Source organism: Lotus japonicus, chromosome 3 (genome assembly GCF_012489685.1).
Source record: "Lotus japonicus ecotype B-129 chromosome 3, LjGifu_v1.2".
Lineage (NCBI taxonomy): Eukaryota > Viridiplantae > Streptophyta > Magnoliopsida > Fabales > Fabaceae > Lotus > Lotus japonicus.
In genome coordinates this window covers 1,905,741-1,929,007 of record NC_080043.1, presented here as the reverse complement: position 1 = coordinate 1,929,007, position 23,267 = coordinate 1,905,741, and the positions used below count along the sequence as shown (strand labels likewise).

General features: G+C 33.9%; 2 protein-coding genes and 1 pseudogene across 2 annotated transcripts; 2 read left to right on the top strand and 1 right to left on the bottom strand.

Moving 5' to 3' along the window:
* The first annotated feature begins 6,238 nt into the window (after positions 1 to 6,238).
* Positions 6,239 to 13,597, top strand: LOC130743113 (homeobox-leucine zipper protein GLABRA 2). Its single transcript, XM_057595227.1, has 12 exons — positions 6,239 to 6,451; positions 6,570 to 6,699; positions 6,957 to 7,107; positions 7,804 to 7,921; positions 8,017 to 8,211; positions 8,333 to 8,710; positions 9,353 to 9,454; positions 10,335 to 10,544; positions 11,970 to 12,144; positions 12,284 to 12,555; positions 12,644 to 12,730; positions 12,892 to 13,597. Exons 1-12 carry the CDS (start codon positions 6,368 to 6,370, stop codon positions 13,270 to 13,272), a joined length of 2,283 nt encoding a protein of 760 aa, XP_057451210.1. The 5' UTR covers positions 6,239 to 6,367; the 3' UTR covers positions 13,273 to 13,597.
* Positions 13,598 to 14,486: 889 nt separating this feature from the next.
* Positions 14,487 to 15,326, bottom strand: LOC130743114 (30S ribosomal protein S17, chloroplastic). The gene has a single exon (XM_057595228.1). The coding sequence runs from the start codon at positions 15,203 to 15,205 to the stop codon at positions 14,744 to 14,746; it is 462 nt and encodes a 153-aa protein (XP_057451211.1). The 5' UTR covers positions 15,206 to 15,326; the 3' UTR covers positions 14,487 to 14,743.
* Positions 15,327 to 15,457: 131 nt separating this feature from the next.
* On the top strand, positions 15,458 to 17,325 carry LOC130742346 (disease resistance protein RUN1-like; annotated as a pseudogene).
* The last annotated feature ends 5,942 nt before the right edge of the window (positions 17,326 to 23,267 follow it).

Sequence of the window (23,267 nt, the reverse complement as noted above, 5' to 3'; positions counted from 1 at the left end):
CACATTAATTCCCATTTTAATTAACGCATATTTTGACATTGTGTTTATTTTTTGAACCCATAAAATTACTAATAACAATACATCCAATTTATTTTATACTTTAGTTACCCTTTAAATAAAAGAGTGTTCCTTCAATTATCTTTGCTCATGTTAGGAGGCAAGCCAATGGTGTGGCCATGTTCTAAGCTTTTGATTATCCATCAAATATGTGGTGGGGAGGCCTGCCCTAATGTATTGGTCATGTTTTATTTGTAGACTGAGCTCTTTCTAATTAATATATTACGAGCTATATATCTCTAAACAAAAGTACACACCTCATGCATTCACTCCTTATAAAAAACATCTCCATCATTTCATCATTTTCAATGAGTTTCAGTGCTCTCTCCACCATAACTCGGGTTATATGATTACAACTTAACACTTTTAAATCGTTTTTTAAGCTATTGTTTGATTATATGTGAAAATTGTTATTTTCTTTATTGCAAGATATCGTTGAGAATGAACCCGACAATTTTTTCCTCTTCCAGAACTTGAACTCTTGCAAACTAAATGTTTGTGTCCCAAAAGTGAGAAAAAAACAACTTCTAGAACTTTCAAATTTGTTTGGCATTTTGTGAGCTTGAACTTCTCCAAAACTTAACTTCCGAAACATAAAAATTTAACTTATTTGAAATGTTCGAGTCACTTAATGTATTTTATGCAAATTTATTTTGGGTGTGTGCTAATATCTTGAAGGGTGTGTAAAAAGTATTCCCTTCCACATTAATTTTGTCACCCCAAAACTTTATTTACAAGAAACCGTCAAAGGCTTCAAAATAAAGAAAGCAAGATACATCTTTTCTGAGGGAATTTTGGTATTCCTATTTTTGCTCTGCAAAATGGAGGATAAAAAGGATAAAGTAGAGAGAGGTGGCATGGGGAAGTAACCTCAAATCAATTAATATTGCTCTCTATTAGGTTTGGGCTCGAAGCATGTGATTTCTTCAAGATATCTACCGTTCCCAACTACCAAAACGAAGGAAAATGAGAATTTGCAGGGGAAAAAGGAAAACATTATCTACCTTGGTTTGAATTGCAGGTAAACTTAATCATAATCCACATGCCACCAAAACTTTAATTGTGGAGTTTGATGGCATTTATATCTTATATTAAATAGGCCTATAATCAATATACTTGGTCGTTACAACGTTATTCTAGAGTTAGGCCTGTAACCAAGTTTAATACTACATCTTGCATTCTTGCTCATAAACAATCCAAGAACAGTCAGTGAGTAAAAGGGGTGAAACAGAAAAGTAATGAGCTAAAAACGTTCTTCTAGAGTTAAAGAACATTAGCATCAATTAATACAAGATAACATATTTAACATATTATTAGTATTTATTACTGTAGAACAGTGTGTATTTATGTATGATTTTCTGGTTAGAAGAAAATATGTCCAAATGAAATTTTCAGACTTAAGCCTAAGTTGATTTTGATCGTTGGTTCTATTAGTACATATGTTTAATTATAATTAAGGTCTCCGATTCAATTCTTTTACATGAAATTAAGAACTTCTGCTAGAAAAATTATCTCTACTAGGATGTGAATACTCTAACCTCAAACAAGAATGCGTCCTACATATTCTATATATAAAAAAGGGTTAATGGTCAAATTAGTCCTTAAGTTTATATATAAGATAGTTTGATTTGAGTCTCTCGGAAGAAAAATGACGTTTAGTGGATGAAAACTTTTTTAAGAGAAGAAACAATAAGTAAAGAGAAAACTTGTACAATACAATAGATATATAAGTCATAAAAAAATGACGATTATTAGTAAAAACAAATTAATTTTTTAATTTTTCCATTTTAGGAATGTAATAATAAAGAATATTTTATTTATTAATTTTTTATAAAATGTAAATTTACTAATACAAAACACTACCACTAATAACTATCAATGTTGTACTTCTCACGTTGCAATTAATATATATGGTCTGATTTTTTATTATTTCATTATCTCTTCAGTAGTATATATACTTTATATGTACTATTTTTTGGGCTAAGGCAATTGTCTATGTTGCTTTACCCAATATATGACCCTAATGAACATATTGATGTACAACACTAGAGTAAATCTCTTATGCTTTAGTCAACTTAACCAATGCATTAATGAACATCTCACTCGAGACATATTCAACTCTCTAACCCTAACTTAAGAATTTCATATCTTAGGGTTAGCATCCCCAACTATCACCCAGGAGATTATTTTGGTTCGTAAATTAAGATAATCCTATCACTACAAGAAAATTGTTAATTACCAATAACCATAATCGTCATTCTTGGACTCGTCGGAAATAACTACCGACATTTATTTGAAAATTCATTTATCATTTTTTGACGGTCTAAGTTGTCAGTAATTTACCACTGCACGTGACTGTCAATACTTTTCCAACGATTTAAGTTGTCGGTAATTTCGGTAGACTTAATAAAATAATTCTCAAATTGGGAAAGAAAGTGTAACCCTCGGTGTAAAAAACTTGAACTTTTAAACTTTTACGCTATTCGTGACAATTTGACAATGCTCATTTACCCAATTTCTGCATTCATATGTATGTGCCCATTGAACCACATGGAAACACATATCGTAATATGGATCTTAGATGAAGGGGATCACAACATTATAATAAAAGACATAATTGATTAAAAGATTGAAATTCTTCTCACAGAATGAGCATACATCTACCAATAATTATATCTAATTATACTTGTCATACAACATAGTTGAATGATATTTTTAATGGGATGGTATGTTAGTTGAAACGGTTTGGATGCATGACATTAGAGAAAACACTTCTACAAATGATCTTAATTGTAGATTTCAGAAACGCAAACATTAAAAAATAGTATACCAAAAAAGTCTCATGCGCTACTTAGCTTTCATTCATCGTGAAATATATCATATCTTCTAGAAATTGAAGGCTTATGTATATGTTAGGAAAATGTTTGGTAAATGACTAAAGAGTGTAAACACCTAAAATGATAAAGGAATATAAATTGAGCATAATTGATAATCGATGAGATATGATATATGTATAGAGAAATACATTTTCCTATATGTACATTAACCCTCAATTTGGAGATTTCCACATCCTCCAAATTTGTTGGTACACGTACACAATAAAAGATTTTCTATGCAGCATGTATTTTTCTCTCGCACTGTATTTGTTCGAATATACACTTGATTGAAAATCTGAGAATCAATGTCAAAGCCAGATTCAGTACAAGCTAAAAGACAAAAGTGGATAGAGATCACAAAAATATGATAAAAAATTTGTTCTAATTAATCATAAATCAGGTACAATTTGAAGTTACGATAGCGTTGAAATGACAGTTATATGCTTACAGGAATGATATATTCACACCTCATTTTTTATACACTTTATTTTCATATATTTTTATTTTTATCTCTCTAGTCTACTCTTATCATCTATCGCATTTTATACTTTTTTCTCTTATTTATTTTTCTTCTTATCTCTCGTATCTTCTACCTCTTTCCACCTTATTTTTGAGGTGTGAACAAACAATTATTCTACATGTTATGGGTGATGATTTAGAGTTTTATGTGTCGGATAACATTAAAATTCAGTATAGAATAAAGTTCCAAAGAAAATACACATATATCCAAATACACTTTAGGTAGATTGACAAACAATAGCAGAATAAAACAAAATGTAAAAAAAAAATACTCAATTAATTTATAATTTGAAATTTTCGAAAGAAAAGACAATATATTTGAGGTGCGGTAATAACTAATAACTAATAAGTAATAATACATTTTTTTAACATTCCTTCATTGAAATTAAATTAAGAGTAAGTACATGTTTTGATATATAATGCAAAACTATGGCGAGTACAAATTTATGGTGGATAGTCGCAAAAACTGAGAAAATTTATTTTCAACTTAAATGTGATTCTACACCATATATGTATCCAAATATGTAATAAGATCTATATAATTTAATGAATTTTAGATAAATCTCAATCAATAAAAGAGATTGTTAAAAAGATAAGGTTAATATAAGCTTTAGCACTTCTATATACATTTTACTACATATATTTTCTTCTCTAATTTTGAATTTGTTTCATTCAATAAGTTAACAATAACAATTCTTGTATATACATAAATCTGCAACATACAACATACATACTCATTTCAACCATTATTAAAGGTAAAGTGAAAACTAGACTAAACACAAAGTCGAAAAACAAAAACCCTAACACATGTACACTTAAGAAGGGTTTGAGATTGTCACAAAATTTCCATTTAAAATAATGAATCTACAAACCCCCGCTAAATATATTTTTTAATGCTTCACATTTAGTGTAAACATCACTAAACACATATGTCGATGAGGTGCCCACTAGGGTGGGGAAGTTTTAAAATGGTCTACCGGTGGACCAAGGGTCATAATAGTAATTTACAAAATGAAAATATAAAAAAATTTAAATTCTAAAAGAAAATCCTTCGGATCTCCAACGAGATTGAATTCCTGCAGCTCCTTGAAGTTCAGCCATGGCTTCTCCCAAACCTTAGCTTCATACCTGTTTCTTCCCACCATCATTTACCTCTAACTTGAGGCACCAGTAACCACTTGCTGTGTAGCACTAACCACCCTTCCAAATTCCAGAAGCGTATTCTGCACACACAACCATGCATCACAAATCAAACCCAGACGAAGCCACATGTTGTTGGGCTTGGAAGAATAGTAAGATAATCATTTTCAATAGAGGTCGCCGTCGCTCGGAAAACGCAGTTGCAGGTCAGCGGGCTCGCCGGAAATCACCTCTGGCGGTGGCTCACGGCGGAGGGAGGCGGAATGGAAAATTGGTTGAGGGGTTTTGTTGCGGATGATGAGGGGAGTGCAATGGTGGTGTTGGTTTCTCCAAATGATGAGTGATTCGCCGGAGATCGAGGGTTGAAGGTGGCGATGGGTAGGGTTCTGTCTTCTCTGTTTTACGTCGTCCATGGAGGATCGAGGGTTGAAGATGTGCGGGTTCGATCTGGCTTGCTTCATCTTCTCTTCGACATGGGTTTCTTCCTCCTCCCTTCGATCTGGCCGCGAGAGAGAACGAAGAGGATCGGGATCTGGTTTTGGATCTTCAATCTGGGATCTGGTTTTGGATCTGGAAGGATAATGATTTTCTTTTTCGTTTTTTCGTTTTTGACGTTAATCGAGTCAAGATAAATATGAATATTGTTAGTTCTTAGGACTCATAGCAACTATCCTGCTTAGGGCTTCATTTGAGTTTTTTTAACCATCTGTGTGATTGGAAACTGGTTTGTGTTCTTGATAGAAACTGTGCGGTTATGATTGAAACTGTGACATTGATATTCCATTTTTTTGCACTGCAAATTGAGCACTGAGGGACTTTTTTCTCCAAAAAAAACTTTTTTTTTTCTGAAATTCGTATGAAGAAGATGAAGATGATAAGGTTTGAGAAGAAAATAAGAGATTTGAGATTAGGAATTAGAGAATTAGGATTGTTATTGGGCCTTGTTATTGAATTTTCGCCATGTCTTGTAAATGTACCATAACCATTCAGCAAAAAGGTGTCTCTGATTTGAGATGTTATGTACGTAGCTCAGTGCTTGGGTGCTATCAGATTGAGGTGGAGGTTTTGAATGATGAAGAACCGGTGAGAAAGGAGAAGATGGGTGTGTTTACACTTTTGCCATTTTATCATCCATCAAATCCTAACCATTCAAATAAAGAATATTCCAAGATTCTTAAATCTAACGGTGTTAAAGCCTGGTCCACCGGTGAACCATTTTGAAACTTCCCCACCTTAGTGGGCACCTGTCGATGAAACATTGAGAACACTCCTAAGTTCTACACCTATAAGTTAAATACAATGTCATTTCATTAGCTGGGTGTGACAAGAGGTTGAGTCTGAGCCAGCCAGCCAGCCACATAAGCCTAGGCTTGCTTGCTTCCTTCCAAGTTCCAATCCATTTCCATTTAAGATAAACAAACCGTTGGAGCCATAAATTCAACTGCTAATGTTAGTTGGCTCTTTGACTCTCCTCTCCTTCCTTTCTCTCAAATCAAACCTTTATCTAACAGTCAATCCTACCAGCCCACTCACACACATTTTTCACAAGTACCAAACAAGATACATAAAAACATAATAAATTATTTTATAAAATAAACATAACGAGTTCCTTCTTTGTTTTTATATTCTTAAATTGCCAGTACCTACGTCTCTATCCTCGTGCTCCCTCTCTCTCTCTCTCTCTCTCTCTCTCTCTCTCTCAAGTCTCACCCTCTCCATGTACAACAACACAACCATTTTAGCTCCTTAAAAAACACACTCTCACAACGTTGTCAATGGGTGCTGACATGTCGAACAATCCACCTCCAACTTCTCAAACCAAAGACTTATTTGCCTCTCCAGCTCTTTCTCTTAGCCTTGTAAAGTTTCTTCCATTTTCCTTTCCTTTTCTTTTGATTCTTCAATGCTTAATTTGTGCTTTCTTCATTTACTTTAAATGCTTTTGTCTTATCTTTTTCTCTGTTACTGGTATTGAAGGCTGGGATTTTTCGCCATGGCGGTGCGGCGGCGGAGGCTGAGGCTGCCACTTCTCACATGGAGTTGGAGGATGGGGAGGAGGGGAGTGTTGGGATTGAGCGCCTTGAGGAGATTAGCAGTGAGACCTCAGGTATAAGTCTCGTGCTGAAACTCAACTTTTTTATTATAAATTTGAGAACACACTTGATTGTAGAGACTCAATTAATAACTTCAGCAAAAATTTCGGCGAACTCTGATGGACATCCCAACTGGCTATTTACCTTGGGGGCAAAAACGACAGTTGGAATGTACACTGGAGTTCGTCAGAATTTTTGCTACAAGGTAGTGGTTTGCCACAATACAACGATATCAAGTTATACAAATGATTTTATATTATATATCTAACAGGTCCCACAAGATCCAGATCAGAGGATGATTTTGGTGAAGGAGAAGGTGAGCACGAAGATGATGACGGTGATGGAGACAAAGATAACAAGAAGAAGAAGAAGAGGAAGAAATATCACAGGCACACACTTGAGCAGATCAAAGAAATGGAAGCGTGCGTAAAATCATCTCATTTTCTTAATTTTTCTTTGTACTCATGTATATGTGTAAATTATTTTGTCATGAGTCACCAATGAGTTTGGAATTTGGAGGATAATTAATATTGAATCATAGGTGAGCATTAAGCATTTCTATTTTATTGCATTTTTCTATTTGAGTTTTTGTCATCATACCAAACATAGTACTCTGATCATTATGTGTGTCTTCATTACTAGAGAGAGAGAGACATATGCTTATTGATTAAGGAATAAGGAACAGAAATTTGTATAAAAATATTGATTATCTGTGCATATATATGTTAGGTGCTAATTAAGTAAATGAGTAATCAGTCATGGATTTTGGGGTTACCAATCAAATGATTTCTTCCAAAGTTATATGATTTGCATTTGCCAGAATTACCTGTGAAGACTTTAATTCTTTAAAGCATAGGCTGCATATAAAGATGATGATTAAAAGCTAAAGATTAAAATATTGAACAGCTTTTGCTTTATTATATGCCCTGTGTAAAGCATCCCCACTTGATTATTAGTTTGTGGTATATATAGTACTTATTTAAAATGTGCACATATCATGTTTGCATAATTAAACTCAACTTGTTGGACCACACTGCATTACAAAATTGGAAGCTTGTTGTTTTGTTAAAATACAAAATCAACAGAAAAAGGTGACATGAATGTCATCATGTTTGTAGGCTTTTCAAAGAGTCACCACATCCTGATGAAAAGCAGAGACAACAACTTAGCAAGCAATTAGGCCTTGCTCCTAGGCAAGTCAAGTTCTGGTTCCAAAATCGTCGAACCCAGATCAAGGTAATTCAATTGAATCAATTTTAATGCAAATTTCCACTGTTTTTCTTCTGTGAAATGTGAATTTAACAATGACATTCATTGATTGGGTTTTGCAGGCAATACAAGAGCGTCATGAAAACTCATTGTTGAAGACAGAAATTGATAAACTAAAGGAGAAAAATAAGAGCTTGAGAGAGATCATAAACAAAGCTTGCTGCCCCAATTGTGGGGTGCCCACTACAAGCAGAGATGGTGCCATGCCAACTGAAGAACAACAACTACGCATTGAAAATGCCAAACTCAAAGCTGAGGTTTTTTTATAAAACTATCTCCAACTACATTTCTGATTTTTTTTCTTACTACATGGTTATGGACATGTAATTCTATTAATACACTGCAACATAAAATTTCTGGATCGGTCACTGTGTGCAGGTTGAGAAACTTCGAGGAGCTTTAGAAAAATACGCACCAGGGACAACTTCCCCTTCATGTTCTTCTGGCCATCATGACCAAGAGAACAGAAGCTCTTTGGATTTTTACACTGGAATTTTTGGACTTGATAAGTCAAGGATAATGGACATTGTAAACCAAGCAATGGAGGAGCTCATAAAGATGGCCACAGCAGGGGAACCGTTATGGCTGCGTAGCTTTGAGACCGGTCGCGAAATACTTAACTATGATGAGTATGTGAAGGAGTTTGCAGCTGAAAATTCCGAGAGTACTGGGCCAAAGAGATCCATCGAAGCCTCAAGAGAGACAGGGGCTGTTTTTGTTGATCTCCCAAGGCTTGTCCAAAGTTTTCTAGATGCTGTAAGACAACTTTTCCTACAAAAGCTACTCTTAATGTGTGTTTGGAAACTCTGATATATTTTCACCTTTAGGAGAGAAGTGAATATGATAGAAGCTTATGGAAGTAAAATTGATTTTGATAGTATCAAAAGTTAATCCAAACATCTTGACAGCATGTTTGGATCAGGCGTAGGAGACTCAAAATCAATTCTTTTCCTCCAGAAGCTTCACTTATAGCATGTTTGGATGAACTTTTTCTCTCTAAATCAATTATAACATCTAGAAGTTTGTCACATAAGATTTTTCACATAACATTAATGCACTTAGTAGTTTTTGCTCCAATGTGATTTTGAGGTAATGTGGAAACTCACTGCCAATCCAAACTGTAGCTCTTTTTTTTTGTCTTTGACCCGGTGTCCTCAGCAGAAAATTGTAGTTGTTCATCCCAATAAATAATTTTTCCGATATTCATACTTGTGTCCTCGCTCTCATATGAGCCTAGCTTGCTTACCACTAGATCGACCGTATCCAAATATTTACTGAATCACTTTTTCTCAAACGTGAAAATAAGTAACTCTATTCTGTATTAAAGGCCTCTTAAATTCAATTCATAATGTGGGTTGGAATGGATATATTTGAATGCATTTATTATGCTTGTTGCAGAATCAATGGAAGGAAATGTTTCCGTGTTTGATATCCAAAGCAGCAACAGTTGACATCATATGCAATGGAGAAGGATCTAACAGGAACGGTGCAGTGCAACTGGTAAGGGGAATTACCACTGTGCTAGGTTTCTTTCATATTAAGTTTTCACTGGGCCTACTCAATGGACGGTTAGATTAAAGTTTAGGCGGTCCCACTATATCATTTAGTGCACGTTTGGTTACACTGTTGAAAACTACAGTGAAACTAAAATCACGATAGAAACAAGTTTTTGTAACTGTCCACTGTGATTTTCCATTGTATATCTAAACATGCACAGCGTAGTAACTCTTGGCATTTACCTCTGCTACATATCTTGTCCAAAAGGTACCCAAGTGGAATCTCTCTTTCCTAGTATTTTTGTTGTATATAAAAAAAATTTCCTCTGAAAGGAAAATACCCACTATCCATGAAAAATAGGCCTATGTTTTATACTTTAATAGCTTTTTATCCCATATACAATACTTGAAGATAACAAGACAAACCAACATGAATTGGTTGAAGTTCTTAGATGTGGACCTTGAAAGTTTCATCAAGGGAGTAGTTACTAAAGATAATGGTTAAATTGATCTCTTAAAGTGTTGGAGGTTGATAAGTACGTTTCTAAAAGCAAGAAATAGTCCCGCGGTCTTTGATTGTGTAAAATGTCGGCCGGTTACTAATTTGGCCGATGTTTTATGTGATCACATGGACTAACTTGATCGATGTTTTACACAATTAGGGACCACAAAGGTATTTTCTAAGTCGAGAGATGAACTTGTCGACACCTAATACTTTAAGAATCATTAGTGTCCAACACTTTCGATAACTATTTTGGCAATTCACTCACTCGTATATAATTTGACACGATGAGGAGAACACTATATTAACTTTAATTTTGTTTTTGTACTTTTGGTGGATAACAACAACCTTAATTGAATTTTGTTTTGGGTGATGGATACAGATGTTTGCTGAACTACAAATGCTCACACCAATGGTGCCCACAAGAGAGGTGTATTTTGTCAGGTACTGCAAACAATTGAGTGGTGAACAATGGGCAATCGTTGATGTATCCATAGACAAAGTAGAAGACAACATCGACGCTTCCCTCGTCAAATGCAGAAAACGCCCATCCGGTTGCATTATTGAGGACAAGTCAAATGGCCATTGCAAAGTATGTACAAATTTCATTAATTCTAAATTGCTCTTCATTTTTGTCACATCATTTTCAGCTTTATTTTCTAAAAAAAAACTTGGTTATTATAGTCTGTGCAAACGCTCCCAAACACATAGAAAAAACAATGTTTAAAAAATCGGATCAATCACTAAACCGTTCGAGGCAACATTTCAATGTTCGAATTGTGGTCGAAGTGTCGAACTGTGGTTGTGACAAAAGCAATTAAATACTTTTTTAATATTATATACTATAATAGGTAATATAGTCACACAAGATATTAAGAAATTTATACTATTTAAATTTCAAATTATCATAGAGTTTCATCTTATATAATTTAAATGATAAAAATTAAAAATGACTAATAAATAGTTACAAATATTTTTTAATATAAAAAAGCCCAAAAAATACTTGACCGCTTGAATCCGGTTTTTCAATACCAATTCTGGATCAGCTTTTACCTTTTTTTGGACTTGTTCGACCGGGTCTGACCGATTCTAAAATCAACCAGTTTTGACCGAATTGATCAAGAAACCAGTTCTCAATTGGATCAGCCGATCCGGTCTAGATTTCCAAACACTAAGAAAAACTAATTTATAAGAAGTTAACTTTTTTTCATTTCTTATATTTAGTTTTGAATTTAATTTATATGCATTGCGTAAAACATCTTAGTCACATTTCACAATGTTTCTCTTTTACTATTTTTAATTTTAATCTATTTATGATATGAGAAAATCAGAAAACAGTGAATCATAAATGTTTGTGTAAAACTTTTTACACTATTATGAGAGCAAAGTTATTAAACTTAATTTTAATTATGAAAATATATTATTTTCACTTTACGTACTATATTTATTTCCTATACAAAGTTCCGAAACGAAACAAAGGGGCATTTTTGTTTTTTTTTATAGGTAATGTTAGTTGTTAGAAATGTCAATAAATTAATCCCTCATCCGGGACCCCTCACCCTTTACCTCACCCAACCCTTATTTTTCTAGCTCTTACCACTTCTATCCTTCAGGGACAAGGGGCATTTTTGTAAAAATAAAAAACATGAAATGAAAATAGAAGTGAACATGCCAAAAAAATACCTAAAAATGAGTACAGCAGCAACAGCTAGATAATCACCCATTGCAGCTGATTTTGTCGGTAGTAGAACTATGTATAATTGTATATTGTGCTATCATTTTCATGGGCACCATTAGCCATACCATTACTTGGGAGAAGCCATGCAATAAAATTCCAGTTTCACATAGTGAGATGATGGCCCTCATTGAAGTGTGATTAATTGGAGTTGAACATAATGAGGAAATGGTGAAATAATTAAAAACTTCACTTGTGTTTGGTTATATTTTCTTCAAACATCTTCTAATAACACACCTAATACTTGGTTATGCTATTGATGTTTGTTAATTTTGGGTTTAGGTAATCTGGGTGGAGCACTTGGAATGCCAGAAGGGAGCAGTCCACACAATGTATCGCGCCATTGTGAACAGTGGCCTGGCCTTCGGGGCAAGGCACTGGATTGCGACATTGCAACTTCAATGCGAACGTCTTGTTTTCTTCATGGCAACTAATGTCCCCATGAAGGATTCCACTGGTGAGTATGAGTAATCAATTCAATTCTACCATATCTCATTGTTGCAACTTGCAACCATTAATTTCTCTTTGTTCATTCAATACTTGAATAAAGAGGTAAGTATAAACTAATCAGACTAATGGTGATGATAAAATGTTAGGTGTTGCCACGTTGGCTGGGAGAAAAAGCATTTTGAAGTTGGCACAAAGAATGACATGGGGCTTCTGCCATGCAGTCGGGGCATCAAGCTTCCACACATGGACTAAGGTTACCAGCGAAAATGGGGAAGACATAAGGATTAGTTCTAGAAAGAACTTGAACGATCCTAGTGAGCCTCTTGGGCTGATACTGTGTGCAGTTTCTTCTGTGTGGCTGCCTGTCTCTCATAATGTTCTGTTTGATTTCTTGAGGGATGAAACTCGCAGGACTGAGGTAATTGATTTTCCTTCCAAATGTTTCTGTTTATTTGGTGAGTGATTTTGAAGGGTGATTGTGTTGATAATTGTCATTGTTGTCACAGTGGGATATCATGTGCAGTAGCGCTTCAGTGCAGTCCATTGCAAATCTAGCCAAAGGGCAAGACCGAGGCAATGCAGTAACCATTCAAGTAAGTTATTTCGGTTCAATACACTACACACTCACCTTAAGCAACGTCTCGGATTGAGTCTTATAAATTCATGTACTTGTCACTATTGATAATATGTGAAATCAAAATAAGCAATTATGTTCCTATATTAACCAAAATATGGGATTCTTCTCATTTTGTAGACAATAAAATCCAAAGAAAACAGCATGTGGATACTGCAAGATAGCTGCACAAATTCTTATGAGTCAATGGTGGTGTATGCTCCAGTGGACATTACTGGCATGCAGTCTGTGATGACAGGATGTGATTCAAGCAACCTTGCCATACTGCCCTCAGGATTCTCAATTGTTCCTGATGGCCTAGAGTCAAGGCCATTGGTGATTACTACAAGGAAGGAAGAAAAGAACACAGAGGGAGGATCTTTGTTTACAATAGCATTCCAGATCCTTACCAATGCTTCTCCTACAGCAAAGTTAACATTGGAATCTGTGGACTCGGTCAACACTCTTGTATCATGTACATTGAGAAATATCAGAACAAGTTTACAGTGTGAAGATGGATAGTCAAAAATCAAAATCAGATAATTACAAGATAGGCTTTGATTAGATGTGATATTCTTCTGCATTCTATCCCCTTTTTGGCCAGTGTTCAGCCTGGCAAAACTAGCTTGCATTTATGATTTATCTCCTTACTTTGGGTTAATTTTATTCATTGTTCCATTAGGAAGGAGGGTTTGGACTGAATATTTATATTTGTAATTTGTATCTGCAGTTCCATAGGCAGAACTAGAAAGAGAGAAAAAAAAAAGTTTAGAGCCTAGAAATCATGTATGTCGTCTTGTACAGAATTATCATTTGTTAATTCCTTATGTGTTTGGTTTATGCCTAACTTGCGTGGTTGGTTTGATGGCTCACATTGCAAATTATCTATTTAAAACCGTAGAAATGAGAAATTACTATTTCACACAAGTTTGTTTCTTCAGGTTGACTATACCAATCAAGTTCCATCTTAAAAAGAAATAAAAGAACATTCCCATCAGTGCTTTAAAAAAAATAGGCAAAGAAAAGAAACCATGGACTAAGCCTTCAATTCTAGGAATGTATTTCTTTAAGAGCAAAGTGAAGACAAGACAAGAGTAATGTGCTTCTTTGTAAGTCCTCTACTACTTAACTGGAATTTTAACCTAAGTGAGTCCTCTACTACTTTGTAATTCATGATCAACATAAACCATAGTCTTCATTTATGGAAGACAGGCCTTCCCAAATTGTTAAGGACACTCAGAAGCATAAACAGTCATAACAGATGCCCTGTTAGCGACATCTCTTCAGGGTCTAAACACACTCCAAAAAGGGAAAGACAAAAAAGAGTAAAGAAAAGGAAGAGCTCAACATTGAAGGTAAACTAAAGGGTTATGGACTATAGAGCTCATCATTGAATGTAAACTAAAAGGTTATAGACTATAGAGCTCACCATTGAATGTAAACTAAAAAGTTATAGACTATAGAGCTCATCAGCAACAACAAAAATGAACATTTTCATCAAACAATTGTCTGCACAATAAGCATTCAAGTTCTCATGAACACTGCCATAACTTCACATCTGGGGGTCATCAAAACAATCTCATTTTTTAGACACTCAATCAGTATTCACAGTCCACATACACTCAATTTACCTCTATCTCTCTTTTCCTATCATATCATATCATATATCCCATTTATCAATTCTCACCTCTTCCTTTATCTATCTTTCTAAAATTGGTGTCTAAACACAAAGTGGCTCTATGAAGCACAATTCTTATCAAAATCAGTATCCAATTCCAACATTTCATCAAACACCTAAAGGGCACAACAAGCAATTGAGGTTCCCACAACAACAGAGTCACAACATTCAATTCTCAATTTCACTATGCCCCAATAAATTACAACCCAGAACAACTCAGGACTTTTACACTACACAAAAACATGAACCAATTCAGATAAAAAAAGCACAAATCAACAACAGTAAGAGACTAACATTCAGAACTTTTGCATACACCTAAGCCTGGCCCTCCTCCTCCTGCTGCTGCTGCGGCTCCTGCTCAGACTCCAACGGAATCGGAAGATCACCGGAAGGTTTGTTCTTGGCACCCCTACTAGGAACAGGAAGAGCGAGAAAGGCCTTGGTTTTGCTGATGGGTCTGGTCTTGGTCAGCTGAACAATGTCACCGACCTTGAACTGATTCTCAGGGTCATGAGCCTGGTACTTCTTCTTCTTCCTGACACGCCTCTTGTACTTGGGGTGCGGCGCCAGACGAACAACCTCCACCGCGACGGTCTTGTCGCTGGCGGAGCACACCACCTTCCCTTGGATGGATTTCATGGCCTTGATCGACGGGAGGAACGACGGCGGTGAGTGGGTGTGGTGGGTGAGAGCGGTGGCGGGTTTGGAGAGAGGGGTGAAGGGTGTGCCATGGATGAAGGGGTTGGAAAGCTTGGGAGGGAGTTGCAGAAGCCACATTGTAATCGGAAGGGATAAGGAAGAAGATAACACTGCTTGGTTTCAATTCTCTTTTATCAATGTACTTGATGACTTGGGTGTAGCCATGGTGCATCTTAAGATGGTACACCGTCAAGGCATCGACGCACCAACATCTGCCACGTGTCTCAAATTAATTGATAAACCCGCTATACGACTCGACGATCCCTTTTTCTTGTGGAGGCCGCAAAGCGATGGGTTGGACCTGACCTTGCCTGGAGTTAGGGATACCGAATGTTGTTGTGTGAGTGTGATGATTGTAGAAACTTGGTTGAGGCTCTCGATAACTCAGACGGTGTCAATCTGCATGTTGAAGCCTCGATGTTGAGACACATCTTGGAGCTGCTCTCGTGTGACTGGAAGGCAACTTACTTGGGTTCGATTATGCCGGATGAGAATTTTGTTGCTGAATGGCTAGCAAGGACGGGAGCTCGCACTTCGTCGGGCATGTGGGTTGAGGATAGGGTCAACGGGGAGCTTGGGACCTTACTGCTCAAAGATTCGTTAGCGGTGGCATCTATATATATATATATATATATATATATATGTAAAGCACACTTGTGTTTTTGCATGCAATAAATGCATTAATCCATAAAAGCTCACATACCTTTATATTAAATACATTAAAAAATAAAAAAAATTAATAAATTAAAAACTGAAAAAATTTGTATTATAAAAAACTATTCAACTACTTATATTAAATAACAACATTCATAGACTTAAAATTGACTTGAGCTTTGCATTTGACAAATTTAAAAAATAATATTTATTAATATATAATTTAGATAAAATACTTTTAAAATAAAAAGTTTTCTATATATATATACGGCTTAATCCTCATATTAGTCCCTGTCTTTGTGTCGCTGTCTGAACCAGGTCCCTGATCGGAAAAATTTGTGGATTAAATCTCTCTCTTTAAAAAACGTTTGGAGCCAGTCCCTGCCGGAGCTCCGGTCCGGCGAGTGATGATGTAACGTGCTGACTGTGTAAATGAAGCTGACAAGGCACCCCAAAATTTTTTTTTAATAAAATTAATTTACACATATGATAATTAACATAATTAACCTAAAACTAATTAAACATTCTTAATTCCCCCCCCCCCAACTAATCCTAATTCCCTAAACAATTACCCCAATTCCCAATTCATCTAACACTCAGAAATTAAAATTAGGGTTCATCTCCTCCATCTCCTCCATTTCCTTCATCTCCTCCTTCTTCTTCCCCATTTCCTCTTCTTCTTGCTGAACACGACGCTTTCATCAGCTTCAGAGGCGAACACTCGCCCCAACTTCACAAGCCACCTTCATTCTTCTCTAAGCAGAAACTCCATTGAAATCTACATAGACTACAAGATCGACAAAGGTGATGAGGTCTGGCCACAACTTGAGAAAGCCATCAAAGATTCCACCCTCTTCTTAGTTATCTTCTCACAAAACTACGCGTCTTCCCCATGGTGCTTGAACGAGCTGGTTCAGATAATGGACTGCAACAGAAACGATGAAGATGTTGTTGTCATTCCCGTGTTCTACCAGGTAGACCCTTCGCACGTGCGGAAGCAGAGTGGGAGTTACCGCACTGCGTTGGTGAAACACAGGAAGCAGGGGAAGGAGAAGATTCAGAAATGGAAGGATGCGCTCTCTGAAGCTGCAGATTTACCTGGTTTCGATTCTAGTGGATACGGGTACATATACACTTGACCTCTCTAACCTTAAGAAGAGGAAATGGGGAAGAAGAAGGAGGAGATGGAGGAAATGGAGGAGATGGAGGAGATGAACCCTAATTTTAATTTATGAGTGTTAGATGAATTGGGAATTGGGGTAATTGTTTAGGGAATTAGGATTAGTTTGGGGGGGGGTTAAGAATGTTTAATTAGTTTTAGGTTAATTATGTTAATTATCATATGTGTAAATTAATTTTATTAAAAAAAAAAAATTTTGGGTGTCATGTCAGCTTCATTTACACAGTCAGCACGCTACATCATCACTCGCCGGAGCTTGGAGCTCCGGCAGGGATTGGCTCTAAACGTTTTTTAAAGAGAGGGATTTAATCCACAAATTTTTCCGGTCAGGGACCTGGTTCAGACGGCGACACAAAGACAGGGACTAATATGAGGATTAAGCCTATATATACATATGTAAAGCAAATTTGAAAAAATAGCATTAAACACATAAAAAAAATAGTAAATTTCTTTTGAATTAAAAACATTAAATAAAAAATTGAAAACTAAAATAAAAACTACATCCACTTTATTATTCATTATATTAATTATTAATTGTTAAACTTTTCAATTTCTCATATTTAAAAGTAAATATTAAGTAACCAAAAAAAAGTAAATATTAAAATTTAAAAATTTTCAATTTCTCTTATTTAAAATATTTAAATTTTAATTATTCATCACAACTTGAGGCGATTTTTTTAAAAAATAATAATAATTGAAATTGACTACCTTTCCATTAATGACAATAATAGATTGTTAATAATAATTTATTTATATTCTCTACTAATTGTTAATAATAATTATGAATCTTATTAGTTATTAATCATAAGTTGAGAAATTTAAAAAAATAAAAAATAAAACTTATTACTACATTTTACTTATAAAAATGTTTATTAATAAATAATGTCGAAAATATAGTTGAAAATTAAAAAACAATTATGACTCTAGAAGATATTATTATTACTATATCGAATGTATATATTATTTGAAAAAAAATCTTTAAATATGATTCTTTTTTTAAACTAAATATGATTTTTCATCTATTATATTATATAGAAGTAAAAATAACTTGAGAAAGAATAACAGAGAAAAATAATTATAACAAAAGTTGAATAAATTTAAATTTACTGAATAATATTTTACGATACTAAAATTATAACTTATTATAATTTTTTTTTTGAAAACGAAAGGTATATTATTAATAAAGCCTAAGCCAAAATGAGCTAAAGGCAAGAACCAAGTACAAACCGAATCTGATAAGACTAAAGCATGAAAATACATCTTGAGCTGTGCTAAAAACCTTCCACTACCCCACAGAATGACGAAATGAAACCCCAAGAGAGAGCCTCATTAAAACCTTACTTGGAAAAACCCAGTGGGATAAAAATCAAGCAAGGAAAAAGAGTACCACAATCTTGGGGAAGTCATTCTGCACTAACAAGAATTTGGTCGATCCGCCTAGACCTCGAACATTCCAGGTTAGTCATGGTCCTGACATGTCAGTTTAGATGAGGATGATTTTGTCGAATTTGAGCCTCTAAGCCTCGAAGCATCAGCGCTTCCGAGCCTCTCGGTTTCAAACCCAACTGTTTACCAAGTAACCAAGTTCTATGAGCCCGTGTCGACACTCCATCCTCCCCTTGCACTGGTTCTAAATAATCCGCTGGTAAAGGTTTAGGTTTATTCTTGCTGCCTTTTGGACGCCCACGCTGCGAACTTTTTTTAGAGGAATTTGTTTTTGGTGATTGTTCCAATCCCGGCGACACAGAAACGGGTGAAGTTTCACAACCGGGGGAGCTTGCAGGTTGGATTCGATTCTGAACTGGTGTCATATGAAGGGATTCATCACGCATGAGAGAAGAAGTAGAAACTTTCTTTCTAACTATCTGATTAGGCGTCGTATGAACGAACTCGCTGCAATTTTCATGTTGCTTCAGAGAAATTGAACTTGAAACGGGACCCACTAGGCTCAAAAACGAATTTTGATTAAATACTTGTGGTGGCAAACACGTCCTAGTCCATGGGAGCTGATTATTTGGTCGTGGGTCCCTGCAATCAAAATTAAAATGCCAAGGATAATTGTTGTTTTGAATCAAATCTTTGGAATTAAAGGAAAAACCTGTAACTGAATATCTCTTCTCCTGATTTTGAATGTTTTTATCCATGATTTGTTTATCTTTGCTCAATATTCCATCAGCTTTTAAATTCTCCATCCATCCCTCAATCTCCTCCAAAGAATAGCCTGCATCAATGATATCACGTAACTGTTCCTTTTGTTCTGCCACAGAATTGAGTGCAGCCATTAACGACAATGAATTTGAATTTGAATTTGGCCCAAAAGATTCCTTCTTCTCCGGCTGGTTGTTCTTCACGGCCACCTCCTCTGGTGAGATACCGTCGCCGCCTTGCACCGCTACAATTCTTGCGTCTCCGTCACTCCTCAAACCCTCCAAACCGCCATCCCTGTAAATTTCATCTACTTCGTCAGGATCAATAGTTGTTGCCGAGCCAAGATCCTTGTTATCATCTTCTTGAGCTTCATCTTCTTGTACCTCATCATCTGCTTCAACCTCCTCCTCTTCAGAATTATACACCTTTACCGGAGTGGACGGCATATCCTCAACTACGCCATAGTCATGTGCTTCCACATCCTTCTCAACCAGGATTATAAAGGATGTGCCCCCAACATCAACAGCCATCGTGAAACAATGTAAAAGTGGATGGTTCATGCGAACTAACACTCGAGCGAAATCCGCGCGATGTCGTAGCACAGTTGGAGTGTCGGCTAAAACAAACGTTCCTAACTTGTTTCCTATTGCAGCGAAAAAAGCTTCGTTCCATAAGCCCAACAGAACTTGCCATAAGCGAATCCAGACAAAGTGCGACGTGCCGAACGTAAACACAGAACATGGTTTTACATCCGTAAGCAACTGTTCCAGGAAGAAAGCACATTCTGTGATAGTGCTGTCCATCTCTTCCTTATTTTCAAACTCCAATATCACTTCACTAGCTCCAAGCGGGATTAATCTGAAATTGAACAAGCCAATTTGACTAAACTCCTCCTGTAGAATCTCAACTGGTTTAAATTTAAAATTATTTCATTGTTGATAAAAAAGTATAAAAAAATATGTTATTATAACTTATATTAAAACCTTATTACTTGATTTAAAATATTTCAAATTCACTTAAAGATTAGTTATGATATTGAAAAATAGAATAACATTTGGGGACAATATTTCCCCTAATTGAGTATCAATGTTTTCAACCGGATATATGATAAATCAGCCCCTCTGCAATTGAATTACAATAATAAATCTAAAAATAGAGAACCCAAATCAATAAATAGGTTACCACCAAAGTTTATAAAATTAATTCAATGTTAATACAAAAGAAATTTAATTACACTATAATAATTTTTATAATATATTAAAAAAATAGTGTAAATAAACTCGTGCAACGCACGTGTATTATTTCTAGTATATATGTAAAGGAGACTTGAGTTTTTTGCATTAAATACATCAAGTCATTCCTACCTCTACATTAAAATACATGAAAAATAAATAATTTCATTTGCAATAAATATATTAAGTAATAAAATTAAATCTGAATAAATTGTAATGTCAAAAACAATTCAACTACCAACATTAAATAATACATTTATAAACTTATTTATCTTCATATTTATAATTATTTATATATTAATTATAAAATTTCCTATACATTTAAGTAAAAGCTAAATATAATGTGATAAAAAATATAAACATATGTAGTTAAAATATTAATTATTGACCTCAAGTTGATAAAAAAATTAAATTCATATAGAGTAATATATTTTATATAAAATAAATATATGAAATATCAGAAATAGTCAATGATTAAATGCTTTTCGTAAAGATATACTTAGAATTTTTTAATAGTTACATGTGTTGTTAATATAGATTATAATGTTGTTTTGTGTTATTTTATAAAATAATTTTACATACATAAAAAACGAATATATTATAATTATTTAAGTCTTTTAGAATAATCTTTTTATATACATTAAAAAGTGTATAGAGTATACACAAAATGATATTTAGAATAAACTTTTATTAAATAATTTTTTTATATGGAAACATTATTTATAATTAAAATTAAATAATTTAATTAATAAAAAATTAGCAAATAGTTTTAAAATAAAAAAGTGCCGCAATAATTTATTAATAAATCATTTATAAAAATATTTATAAAATTAACATTATTAAGTATGACGTGGATGTCAAAAAAGTATGACGTGTGTGCATTTTTTTTCAGAATTTTCTTGAATTATAAATTTTGATCTATTATATATTAGTAAAAAAGATCAACTTAAGTATAATAGAGAAAAATAATTAAGGCTAAAATTAAAAAATAATTAATTTACCAAATAATATTTTAGAAAATTAAAATTAAAATTTATTGTAATTATCAAAGTTAAAGTTAATTAATTGTTGATAAAAAGTATAAGAAAATGTTGATATAATTTATTTGGTGATATTAAAACTTATTAATTGATTTATAATATTTGAAATGCACTTTATAATTTATTGTATGTTTAAATAAATACATCTTTAAATTGTTAAAATTATTTCAATGCAAATTATTAAATTTGAATAGTATTCATTATTTAAACAAAGAAAACTCTAATACTCATAATGAAATGTTTTAACACAATTATTTTTATTTTATTATAATTTATAAGTAAAAAATATTTAATATATACATTATATTTTTATTTAAACTATAATAAATTTTATATAATGTTGATAAAATTGTAAAAATACCCGTGCAACGCACGGGTTTTATATCTAGTAGTCTTTTTATTATAGCTAGTTTTTCGATGGATAAAAAAAATTAATTGAAAAACTCATATGTTGTTGTATGTATGAGTGCAGTTTTTTTTTCTTCAAAATATGAATGTTAATTTACAATCAATAATCCGGATGATCGGTAGAGATCCGTAGATTTTGGTTGCGCACATACCTCGAATAACAACATGATAGCGGATGTTTTCGTCAAGATTGCAACCCATGATGGTTGTAGTTACCGTGTCTGGAAGCTCTCTCCATCATATATTGTGCCTTTGTTGTGCCGCGACGCTCTTATTTAGTCTCGTTTCCTCTTTTCTATGTAACCAAAAAATAAATGTTAAATGCAACAAATAAGGTGTTGGCCCTGTCATAAGTAAGTTAGACTATCGTATGAATAATAACACAAGTTTGAATCCCTATAAAGATAAAGTTTAAAAGTATCATGATGTAGTAAAAATAATGTTAACACTTCCTTCTTTAGATAATAAGTGAAATAAAGTATGTTATAAGATTTGAGAAAATGAGAGGTGCACTGATAGTGTAAACTTGTTTTACACATGCACCCAATTGATTTCCGCCACATCAGCTATTTATTACTCCCTCCGTTCCTTTTTAAGTGTCGTTTTAGCATAAAGCTCTCCAACCAAGATAGTAGATTATTAGAGTTGTTTTTCTCATTCTACCCTCTCACATCTCAATCATAAAGTCATAAAGCTCTCCAACCAAGATAGTGGATTGTTAGTTTTTTTCCACTCTCTCATATTATTAAACCATCTACCACTCTCAACCAATCATAAAGTCATAAAGGTTTTCATAGTTATTAAGAAAGAAGAATTTTATGGAAAATGTGAAGTGGAGTTATTGAAAAAATAAGGGTATAATAGACAAAATGGAACCTAAAACATCAAAACGACAGTTAAATAAGAACAAAAAATTTGTTCTAGAACGACACTTAAAAAGGAACGGAGAGAGTAATTTACTAATTAAAATTAAAAAGATTATGTGACATAATGAGATTGAACGTTAGTGTAAAACTTCTTTACACTGACGGTGCATATTCATTAATCTCATAAGATTTTTCCCTACCACCCTTTAAAAACAGTACATGAACATCTTATATTTTAAATTTTTTTATGTTATACAATAATTGAAATCTAAGATTCATATTTTAAAAAAATTAAATTGAATTTATAAAATAAGATTAAAATATACTCACACCCTTTAAGATTTTTCAAGATTAATATTTTACCTACGTTAAAAAAAGATTAATATTTTACCTATTCCAGGGTTGAGTGAGATGAAGGGTGAAGGTCTAGAGTTCGAACCCAGATAATGACTAATTTACTAACGTTTTGAAAGATATGTTACCAGTAGGATTTATACCCTGAACTTGGGAAGTACTTGGGAAGTTCTGTTCCATCAAAGTTTCAATTAGGCTATCCTACTAGTACTAATTTACTAACATTACAAACAACTAACATTTTCCTATAAAAAAAGA